Below are 11,096 nucleotides of genomic sequence, written 5' to 3' on the forward strand. Positions count from 1 at the left end.
TGTTCAAGAGATACGTACGGGTTTCAATTAATTAATAGCATTTGACAGAAAACTCTCCTAGCACTGTATTCAATTATTTAGAAGCACAAGAATTGTTTTTAGCTAATTTTCCCGCAACACGCTGGGTTTTCTAAAGTCTCTACATGCAGTGGAATTTTTTTCCACTGGAAAGGGAGCCAAGGGTGGAGGAAGAGGAATCGAATTTAGATAAGCTAAGCCTTTCCGCTTTCCATCGTTCTCAATGCAATTACCAACCCTGGGAGACACGTCAACGTTTTCCTTTTGTGTGCCCGTCAACACGACACGTATAGAGCGTGTCAAATCTTCTATATATTGATTCAAATCCCTCTGTCAAGAGGACGTATTTAGCAATTTTTTCCTACAAATGATTTTCTATACCGGCAGTGATTTGCGAAGATTTTCCATTGCCTCTTGAAGTGCTGGCTCCTTGGGAGAATGACTCACGACAGCCAGTTCGTTAGCGAACGCAAAAGAAATATTCGAATTGCCAAGAAAAGACGGGCCTGACCAAGACAAATTGCTGAACGAAACGACGGCCCTAGGTTTGAGGAAATTCTCCAATGCCAATTCCTAGGAACACAGAAGATCATCAAGGAATATCCCAATGGACAAACAAATGATTTACCTCTATTGTACCCCAGAACCGGATCGCCATGAGATGATTGAATGAATCAGTGATGAAAACCGTTTCAAATGGCTTGAGAGTCCTAAGAAAACAAAATTAAAACGAAGCTGTCTTTTCCAAAGCGTTGCCTACTTACACTCCATCGCGTTTTTGCATTCCACCGGTGACACAGGAAAATACAACCATGCCAACGGTGTCGAATTCCTTAAAAGCAGGCAGAGCCGACTTTCCGTAGGCGCGGAGATCAGCCAGGCTAACCAACTAGTTGCATTGGATAGAAAATCAGTCAAAAGTTGATTCGTCGTCGAGCTAACTCACCGTTCGAGGAGAAAACTCCTCTTTGAAATAGTCTTTTTGTTCGCGGTAAATAGTACGACGGGTCGCAGTCAACTAAATAAAGAATTCGAGAGAATATACGTACGAATAAACGCAATATTACGAAAATGAAAGCCTTCAGTTGAGATTGCCTGCAGGTACGACATTTGATAATTTTTTCAAAACACCCTATTGCACTTACCGAGCGGGCGACGCCATCAAATTGTATATTTTAAATCGCTTTCCTTCGGCTAAGGATTCTACGAGCTCAGTTGTGGGTCTCCACACGGAAAGCAGCGCGGTCAATGCTACATACAACAAAGCCGAATGAAACGAAGCCTACAAATCGCCTCTTACACTGTGTACCTTGATCGGAATCACGATGGCAACACGACACGCGAAGTCTCAACATCGTACTTACATCACGATCTTTTATATTCTACGAAAAGGGGGCCCTCTAGACTAAGAGTCTTCTCTTTAGAGATCGTACCTCTGCGCCTTCTGATACAGCACGTCCGACAAATCTCTCCAACTCGGCTCTCTTTTCCTCTTCTCGTTTCAGTCGATAGTTGTCTATGAGCCTCTGCTGAGACACGCTCAACATAGCCTGAAAAATTGAACTGGCATAAACCGTATGTCTAACAAAGCTTTACTTCAAATCCAGTCGGGTCTGGAGCACTGAGCAACGCTTCGTGAATCGTTTCTCCACAATCAAGCTGCGATAAACGATACTTCTGAGTCCTCTTAGCATTCTGCCTTTTGACGCTTTCCTCCTCTGTAGACCCAAGTAAAAATAACCCACCAAAAACTTCCGCGATTCCTACCCGTTGCCCACTCTTTTTCCAGCTGACTTCGCACTCGAGCGTACAAGACATCGAGTCTCTTCTGCTTGGCATCGTAATGACGTCGCGCGACCTTGTCCTCCGCTCGAGCGCCGCGAAAAACGCGACTCCCATCGTCGAGTCTTTCAACCCACTAAAGAACAATTAAAAAAACGATTCCCCTATAGAATCCTCTTCACCTGCAAAGGATATCGTCTCTGAATAACGACGTCCACGCATCCGACGAGACCCCCGTTTCCGTAGAGCGACCCAATGGGAAGATCAAAGGCGCGAGTCGAAGACAAATAGCCGAGTCGCGCGTACCACAGCGCTCGTCGAGTCGAATTCGCCGCCAACTTCAACCGCGCCGTCGACGGCAATTCGAGCGGGGGACACGCGTCGCCGAGACCGCGCAATTCCGCGCCGTACGTGCACAATTTCGTTCCGACGCCGATGGAACCGGATTTGATCATCGTCAAGAGAGGCGCGTCGAATTCGGCCGGAATTCCGTACCAACCGTCCGTCAATTCGACGTGAGCGTCGTCACTAGTCGACGGCGATCGTTCGAGCGCCTTTTCGAGCTTGTCGCGATGGATGGCCGAAATGCAGAGAACCATCGGTTTCGACGGAACGTCGTCGCGTTCGGCGATTTTTCGCAGGCACGATCGTTCGCTGCGATCCACTTCGCGATCGTAGCGATATTTCAACTCGAGTGCGACGCGATCGGGCGCGAGAAGACGAGCGGCGAAGTGCTCCGGAAAGGCGACTTCCATTGCAGCCAATTTCCAAACGATCCAACGATAGTGATTTCGAATCCAAGCGTCATCAATTAAACTCGAATCGACGCCCGGTGTCGTATAGAAAGTCCTATGTACGCACAAGAAAGAAGTGATATGAAAAATTGGGAATTTTTTCCTCTCTCTTCACTTTATGAATTCTTCGATGCCGGCTTTTTTGTCGCCGCCGAGCTTTAGTAGACCGCCGTCGGTGAGACGAACGACTTGTTTGTCCGAGCAAACGGCCCGACTAAAAAAGGCGTCGCCGGGGAAACGAAACGCGACGGCACTACTACTCGAAACAGATAGAACGGTCGGGTGAACTCCAGATGACAGGAGCTGGAAGCCCAAGTGAGTATCGTCGTATGCATGTCGTGTGTGATCTTGAGCTTACCTCTGCTCTTGTGTAGTGTCCGGGTGGCTGGCCTTTCGTCAGGTCGAGTATGCTAAAGCGACGATTTGATAAGCGTTTCGAAAGGAGAGATCCGGCGAGAGGCTTCACGGGAACCGACTACAAAGACAACATTTGAATTTTTCGTATACGTAGTCAAGTGACTATTACTTTTGTCGGCTGTACGACTGACTCTGGTGTGCTAGCGGTCACCACCGTGCAAACAGGTTGCTTTTTTATCGCGGATGCAGACTGTTTAGCCCTCGTTTTATTTTCCGTAACTTTGTACGGCGTTTTAAACGACGACGACGACTTGACTTTCGACGTCGCCGCGCGGTCGGGAGCTTTCGATCTGGGAGCTGCTGACGGCGACGATAGGAACGGCGCGAGATAAGATCGCTTAGCAAGGCTAAAAAAATAAAAAACCCTATCACAGCATACTTCCGCGCAATGAATATACCCTCCAGTCGAATGACGACGAGAAAACGGTTGAGGAAGCAGCGGCGTTCCAAAACTCGAGCCAAGCTTCGGCCGTCGATCGTACTTGAACGCCGACGGATAGGAAATTGACGGCGAAGACAATCTCTGACGATCGTTTGACGACGATGACGGCGGCCCAGCGACGACGACACGACGTACCCTGTCAGACGACAACATTTTCGCCCTGTCGTCACTCGACGTTTCCTCGACGACCCGTCGCTCCTGAAGCCGAACCAATTTCAACGAATCCTCGGAAACGTCGACTTTTCGACCGGAAGCCGTTTGAAATAGAGGAGACGACTTTACAGGGGATGGTGTTGTAGAATTGTGAAGAATGCTTCTCGCTTTAGCCAACGATTCTTCGGAGAACGTCACCTTACGTCCCGATGCCGTGTTAAATCCTTTAAAAGAGCAGATTCCGTCGTCGCCTTTATCGTCGAGAACGCGTCTCGCACGCTCTAGCGACTCTTCCGAAACGTCGTCGACCTTTCTCCCGGACGCAGTTTGAAAACCAGTAAAGCCCGAAGTCGACTTCACCGGAACGTCGCGATCTCCGGAGAAACACGCGTCCCCGTCGTCCAATTTCCGTCTCGCCGCCTCGATAGCTTCATCGGAGACGGTCACCGTCTTTCCCGATGCCGTAGCGAAGCCTCGAAACGAAGAAGACGCTGGCGGCGGCGGCGGCGTCGTTTCATCTTTCGAATTCGACTCCGTTAACGAAATTCCGGCTTCGTCTTCTCGCAGCATCGCCTGCAAGCTCTCCTCGATTTCTCGTCGACTTTCCGGCAAAGTCTCGTCGTTCTCGTCGTCGGCGACGCACGCCTCCGCCAATTCTCGCGCTTCCGTATCCGACAGATTCACGGTAGACGAATTCGTCGTCGTCGTTGCGCCGTTAGATTCGGATTCTATTAGACTTTTAGCCCTATCCATTGCTTCGTCGGAAACGCTAATAGCCTTGCCCGATGCCGTCGAGAAACCCGTACCGGGAAACGGATTTCCTTTAGCTTTGTCCTCTTCGCTTTCCATGAGTAGTTTCTTCGCCTTTGCCAGAGCATCTTTCGACACGGATATCGTTTTCCCCGACGCCGTAGCGAAACCAACTCCCTTCTTTTTGACTTCAACGTCGCCACTTTCTTCTAAGAGCGATTTCGCTCTCGTGATCGACTCTCTTGACACGGAAATCGTTTGACCCGATGCAGTAGCGAATCCCGTCCCCGCCGTCAATTTATCACAGCCAATTTTTTCCAAATCAGATTCTATGAGCGTTTTCGCTGTCGTCATGGTTTCGTGCGAAACGGAAATCTTAGAAAAACCCGTCTTAACAACCTTAGCCTCTCTAGCCTCATCATCCTCAGAAACTTTCTTCAACAACGGTGGCGACGATGATAGCCTCTTTCTGCGCAATCCAACCCGATAGCCAAGTGGCGGTTGGACGACTGACGTGTCGTCGCCGGACGTGCTCATTGAAACGTCACATCCAGAATCTTGACCAATTGTCGCGTTGTCGTCAAATGTAAGTCGCTTTCTCCCAAGTCCAGTTCTTCGCGCTCTTCTCAAAACTCGAGATTCTTCCAAAGACTTCACAGATAGAGTGCCTCCACTCAACGAATCTTCGCTCTCTTTAATATTTCGAGATTCTTGCGAAGACTTCACAGATAGAGTGCCTCCATTTGACAATTCCAATGAATTCCCTAATGAATTTTCTCTCCTTGGTGGTCTAAACGTCGCCTGTCTTTTAACAAACAGCGCTGGAGATCCATCGCAATTCTCTTTCCCTACTTCCTCTTTGCGTGATGCTCCTCCCCCTCCCCCTCCATTTATCTGACTGCTCGTCGGATAGGCAAACGATTTCAATTCTACGCTCTTTTTGACGGCGGCCTTAAATTTATCCGACACTAAAGGAGTCGACGTTCCATTTGGAAGAACAAGGAGGTCATCGTCAGCTTCGGTCATCATGGCAAGCAAAGTGCTATCTGTTAACGAATCCTCCTCCAGTGTCTCTTGAACAAAAGGTCTCGAAATAGCCTTGTGTAGAAAATATCCAATAAAAATAATCTGTATTTTAATTCAATCTTACCGGTTTCTTAGCAGAGGGACCGAAGAGAAAATCATCTATATCCACGGGTAGAGGAGAAATGCTAGAGAGTCTACTTTCACTATCAATAGTCGTGTCTGAAAAAAAAAGGGGGCCCCACTAATACTGATTGATTAATTAGGATAATTCACCGTATACCGTTCATCGGTTCTGGTTGAATTGGTGTTCGAACGCTCTCCCAATTGACGGGCGGCGTGGCTAGGGAATCGGACCAGCGAAATGTTTGACTACCGGGAGTAGCGAATGACTGAAAAGGAGACAGTTCGATAGGAAAATTTTTCGTGATCTCTACGTTTCTACTTCTTCGCTTGTCTGTGTTTCTAGAGAGGAACGAAGACGACGTGCGTGACGGGTCTTGTACAAAAGAAGGGGGCGTGTCGCTCACCTTTGGCCGCTGGCGTGCGATTTCTCAACGTTTCGTCGGCTCTTGCGTCATTTTCGGCAACTTCTGAGGCAATGGAATCGTCGCTAGACGCTGTAACAACAACAAGAGCCCATCGCACGGAGGAAAACGAACGCATCGAGGACTTTACCCGCCGAGAAGAGACTCTGGGAGCGCAGAAACGATTCGTCGTCACCAGGCGCGTCCTTTTCGCCGTCACCGATCGATATCGACGCGTCGAGAGGCTCGATTCGTTCACTCATGACAAACTCCCGACGAAAAGTAGCGCGTAAGGAAGTTCCCGTATATATATATACGTACACACTGTAAGAACAATTTTAGTAGCGCTTTCGCTTCAAAATCTCCGGCTTCCATTCGACAGGATGACTTTCCTCAGTCTAAAAAAACGAATAAAAAATTAATAAATCAAAAAGTGGTCATATGATCTCACAGCTGATTCATCTTCTCGGTATATTTTAATTGATTTGTCTGATTCGCACGTGATCAGTCGGGTGCCGCTCATGTCGTACGTACTAGCAAAGATTCCCGCTTCGCTGTCCAACGACCCCGGCTGCACCAATGACTGAATCCTTTGAAAATTGTACCCAGTCTTCCAGTCCCAAAAGTGAAGCGTCCCATTATCAGCTAAAAACAGCGCCAATAATTTTTTAATTATTTAATTATTTAATCCATACCTCCTGACACCAATACGTTGTCTGAATTCAAGGCAAGTGTATTCACTATGGCATTATGCCCAGAGAGATTCTGAATAAAGTTTCCTTCAGGGAGTTTCCACTGTTTTATATTATCAGCTGAACCAGACGCAAAAGTAAATCTAATTAAATATATTTTATTTCCCCAATTAATTAATCCGGTGTATCTTTTTCTTACTCTGACGGATGAAGAGCAACGGAACGAATGCTCTTCTTATGATTCGTCAACGTGCACATGGATTTTCCCGCCGCCAAATCCCACAGTCGTATCGTGCTGTCATGACTACCAGTTATCACTTGGGGATCGACGGCCTGCGATTTGATCGTCGCAACCGTGTTCGTGTGACCGGCGAGCGTGTGAATACACGCCTTCGTGCGTATATCCCAAACCTAAAAAATAAATAAATAAATAAATAATTAATTTAAAAATATTTCTTTTCTTACTCGTCCTGTCGAGTCTCGTCCACATGACAACAAGACGTCGATCGTTGGATGAAGGTTGACTGCGTAAACAGCGCTCAAATGACCGTGATAATGCCTAATCACCTATAGGATTATTTCCTCAACTAAAATTTTAGCTACACTGTTTCCTCCCCTACTTTGTTGTACTCCAAGTCCCAGCATTTCACCTGCTTGTCTTCGCCGCATGAAAAGAGATAAGGCTGGCGTTCGCTCACAGCTAAACCTCGCACGGAGCTAATGTGACCCGTTAGAGACAACTTCAACGTTCCACTAGCCAAATCCCAAATCTAGAACCAAAAAAAGAGTCCCATATGTATTATAATTGTGAAATTCAAATTAGACCTTTATTGTTCGATCAGCTGACCCAGTTGCAAACCACTCATTGGTTGGATCGACAGCGACACATCGAACCCAGCCAGTATGCCCACTCAATACCTAATATGAATCTCAATTAAATAATAATCATTACCATTGATTCTATATACTTACTCTCATTAATTTCCATGGTGGATGCCACTGTGGTTTCGGCATCGTCGGCGCCTTGCGAGGAACGAGCGCTTGCTTCGTACCACCACTACCATAAACAGCAACCAGAGCCTTCATAATAAATAAATAAATAAATACATAAGATAATTTTAATTAGAATTTTGCCTACTTTTGATCCAGTGGGTGCAATTCTCTCTTTCCCCCCAGACGACATTGCCTTCTGATGAATACTTGATATGCCGTGAGACTGCTTTGCTCTTTCCACACTAACAATAAATAAGAAGTAATAGTAGTCAACAGAATATTTTTAATTAAAAATTGGCTTACTCTGTTTCGCTTGGCGGCAACGCTTTGAGAAGTCGTTGAGCAGCGCGAGCCGAAGGCTCAGCTCGCTTCGCCGTTTCCGACGTCAAAGCCACGCCTAATTATTAAAATTAATTCAATTAAAAATTAGATAAATTAAGTGTCATTTTAAAATTAAAAATTGAATTGATCTTTTACCGGGTGCCGACGGATAATCGTGCGTGCCCTTGATAATCGTCTCCGTTTCGGGAATCGCGTCTCGCTTTCCGACGTCCAACGCTGCCTTTGCCGTTTGCTCGCTTGGAAGCGGAAGCTCGTCTTTCACGAGATCGTATTCGTCGCGAATTTTACACGCCATTTTGATTCTGAGGCTGCGATATGCACGTAGGGTTGTCGAAAGGTGCTCGAGACGTGCGAAATTCGCGCTGTACCTCGTCGGATCTTCGGGAGGGACGGCGCCGTAGTCGGAAAGGAACATATCGTGCGTTCGCTTCAGCGAACGAAAGACGAGCGTGTGTATCGAATGCTTCGTAACGTCCTAATAGGAACGACGTCTGCGAGTCGCAAGTGGTGCAGTTTCGAAGCGATTTTACCGTGTTTGACTCTGCTGTGGCAGCCATGCTTGTCGAAGTTGATATCAACCGGCGTAAAATCCGCGCGCGAGATTGTCAGAGACACAAAAGAAAGAGGCGTCCAGAATCCACGTGTAGTCGAAAAACAAGGAGCCGCCATTGTTTTAGCGCCATAGCCCTGCCTCCTAAGAAATCACGTGTAAAATTGGCGCGAAAAATTTTAGTCGGTACTACAGTAATACATTTTATGGATCAGTTTGCGTGCACGGGTCTTTTGAAAGACGCTCGTTCCTTTTTTTGCACGTCGACGCACCGTAAATATAAATGCGTTCATCTGTCAGCTGCCTATGCAACGCGCGTTTGCAGAGAAGTAGAAAAATTAAACGTCCAAAAGAGCGGCGTTCGCAGTTTTCGCAGCTAAGTTTTACCTGCTAACGCACGCTCTAGAGGTCCCGACTTTTTTAGCTTCTTCGCCCGTATCTGAAACTGAGACCGGAAGTACGAGACGAATTGAGAGCAATCTGGTCTTCCGTCAGTGTCTCGTGACATCGCGTCATTCCCTTCTCCCCAATGGCGTCCCCAGAGGGTGAATCGTTCTACTGCATCACTCTAGGGACCTTATCAGAAGAGAGAGGCCAACTGTACGCCTATGCAAGCATAGGAACGGCGTTCCTCGGCTTCATCGGTTCCCTGCTCCAAATTATCGCCTGGTATCCAAGTCGCAGACAACGTGGAACAAACGAAAGCAACAACTCCGAGCCTCACGCGTCAATTATCTTCTGGCTCGCCGTATCCGACTACTTCGCCTGTGTGCTCGTCATTGTGAAGAGCGTCGCCTTTCTGCTCATACAGCGACCCGATCCAAAGACAGTCGACTACCAGCCTGTCTATACCTATTACAGACTCTGGGGAATTCCTGTTGAGTATGTTGAACGCTACTTTTACGTGTGTACCTACCTGTGGACGTTTTGCTATGCCGTCAACATGCTGCTTGATCAGAAGGGTCGTCAACCTAACCAACGCTATTATCACTTTGTGTGGCTTATTTCTGCTCTTCTCACTGGCACGAGCATCTTCTTGATTCTCTACGAGCGCAAAGGCGTCTGTACTGTGTGCGATCGACTTCAATATTCATATATCACGTCATATTGGGTGCCCTTGGCTCTCGTGATGATTGGAAATCCAATTCTCTATGCAGCGAGTCTCCGTCGCTATAAGAAGAACCTTCGAGAACGCGGCAGGTACACTACGACACAATGGAAACAATTTGACGCAGCTAAATCCAAATTTATTGCTATGATCCTTGTTTTCTATTTCTGCTGGTGGACGAGTTTCCTGGTGCTCGGCGTTAGCGTGAGCGAGAGCTGTAAGCCGAAAGGAGAGTTCCACGGCACCCTGCTCATTATCAGTGCCTTCTTTAATCCACTCCAGGGACTGCTCAACTGGTTCGTCTACGGAAAAACCGACTGTTTCGAACGACTAAGATCTTTTCGATATTACCTACTGAGTGAAGATGAGAATATCAAGAGATCAAGACAAAGCTCCGAGTCAGTTCCGTCGCCACCAGTATCAAGACAAGATACACCCCTGTCTCTTCCAAACAATAGCGAGCTAATTCAAAGTGGATCGTATGAAGCAACAAGTGAAGAAAACGCTTTCGTGTAAACATTGTTGACTCTAATGACGTAAAGAAAGTAGACGAATTCTTTTTTCATATAATATCTTACCTCTAGAGGTCTCGTCTCACTTTCTCTCACTTTTTTAGCTGCTGTACACTTTTTCGACGCTTTCCTGGCCGAAACTGAGACCGGAAACAGGAAGCACGTGCTGAGAGTGAAACCCTGTCTTCTGTCAGTGTCTCGTGACATCCCCGCCACAAGCGGAACACCTGCTCTCCCCATGGCGTCACCAGAAGGCGAATCGTTCTACTGCATCACTCTAGGGACCTTATCAGAAGAGAGAGGCCAACTGTACGCCTATGCAAGCATAGGAACGGCTTTCCTCGGCTTCATCGGCTCCCTCCTCCAAATTGTCGCCTGGTATCCAAGTCTCAGACAACATGAGACAAACGAAAGCAACAGGTCATTACAGCCTCACGCTTCAATTATCTTCTGGCTTGCTGTATCCGACTACTTGGCCTGTGTGCTCGTCATTGTGAAGAGCATCGCCTTTCTGCTTATTCAGCGACCTGATCCACAAGAGACAGTTGACTATAAGGCTGTCTATTCATCTTACAGGCTCTGGGGCATTCCTGTTGAGTACGCGGAACGCTACTTTTACGTGTGTACCTACCTGTGGACGTTTTGCTATGCCGTCGACGTGCTGCTCACTCTGAAGAATCGTCAACCAAAAAAACGCTATTATCATTTGGTGTGGCTTATTTCTGCTCTTCTCACTGGCACAAGCGTCTTTTGGATTCTCTACGAGCGCACAAGCAGATGCACGGTGTGCAATCGACTTCAATATTCATATATCACGTCTTTTTGGGTGCCCTTGGCTCTCGTGATGATTGGAAATCCAATTCTCTATGCAGCGAGTCTCCATCGCTATAACAAGAACCTTCGAGAACGCGGCAGGTACACTACAACACAATGGCAACAATTTGACGCAGCTAAATCCAAATTTGTTGCTATGATCATTGTTTTCTACTTCTG

At 47.2% G+C, this 11,096-nt stretch overlaps 3 protein-coding genes across 3 annotated transcripts; 1 reads left to right on the forward strand and 2 right to left on the reverse strand.

The window, feature by feature from the left end:
* Positions 1–2: 2 nt before the first annotated feature.
* LOC136193622 (breast cancer type 2 susceptibility protein homolog) lies at positions 3–6,247 on the reverse strand. The gene is made up of 21 exons (XM_065982544.1): positions 6,058–6,247; positions 5,910–5,999; positions 5,825–5,844; positions 5,663–5,771; positions 5,507–5,601; positions 3,410–5,454; positions 3,121–3,358; positions 2,953–3,069; positions 2,710–2,897; positions 1,983–2,649; positions 1,786–1,936; positions 1,615–1,736; positions 1,452–1,568; positions 1,328–1,400; positions 1,164–1,269; positions 1,086–1,113; positions 965–1,036; positions 783–907; positions 647–728; positions 400–591; positions 3–348 (listed from the first exon to the last, which is right to left on the reverse strand). Exons 1-21 carry the CDS (start codon positions 6,167–6,169, stop codon positions 103–105), a joined length of 4,995 nt encoding a protein of 1,664 aa, XP_065838616.1. The 5' UTR covers positions 6,170–6,247; the 3' UTR covers positions 3–102.
* LOC136193787 (pleiotropic regulator 1-like) lies at positions 6,134–8,600 on the reverse strand. Its single transcript, XM_065982769.1, has 13 exons — positions 8,464–8,600; positions 8,302–8,408; positions 8,069–8,241; positions 7,895–7,988; positions 7,737–7,833; positions 7,571–7,678; positions 7,424–7,516; positions 7,219–7,368; positions 7,064–7,165; positions 6,798–7,009; positions 6,602–6,741; positions 6,358–6,551; positions 6,134–6,304 (listed from the first exon to the last, which is right to left on the reverse strand). Exons 1-13 carry the CDS (start codon positions 8,488–8,490, stop codon positions 6,245–6,247), a joined length of 1,557 nt encoding a protein of 518 aa, XP_065838841.1. The 5' UTR covers positions 8,491–8,600; the 3' UTR covers positions 6,134–6,244.
* A 327-nt stretch (positions 8,601–8,927) lies between these two features.
* LOC136193791 (G-protein coupled receptor 143-like) lies at positions 8,928–10,174 on the forward strand. The gene has a single exon (XM_065982780.1). The coding sequence runs from the start codon at positions 9,013–9,015 to the stop codon at positions 10,105–10,107; it is 1,095 nt and encodes a 364-aa protein (XP_065838852.1). The 5' UTR covers positions 8,928–9,012; the 3' UTR covers positions 10,108–10,174.
* The last annotated feature ends 922 nt before the right edge of the window (positions 10,175–11,096 follow it).

This window comes from Oscarella lobularis, chromosome 1 (assembly GCF_947507565.1).
Source record: "Oscarella lobularis chromosome 1, ooOscLobu1.1, whole genome shotgun sequence".
NCBI lineage: Eukaryota > Metazoa > Porifera > Homoscleromorpha > Homosclerophorida > Oscarellidae > Oscarella > Oscarella lobularis.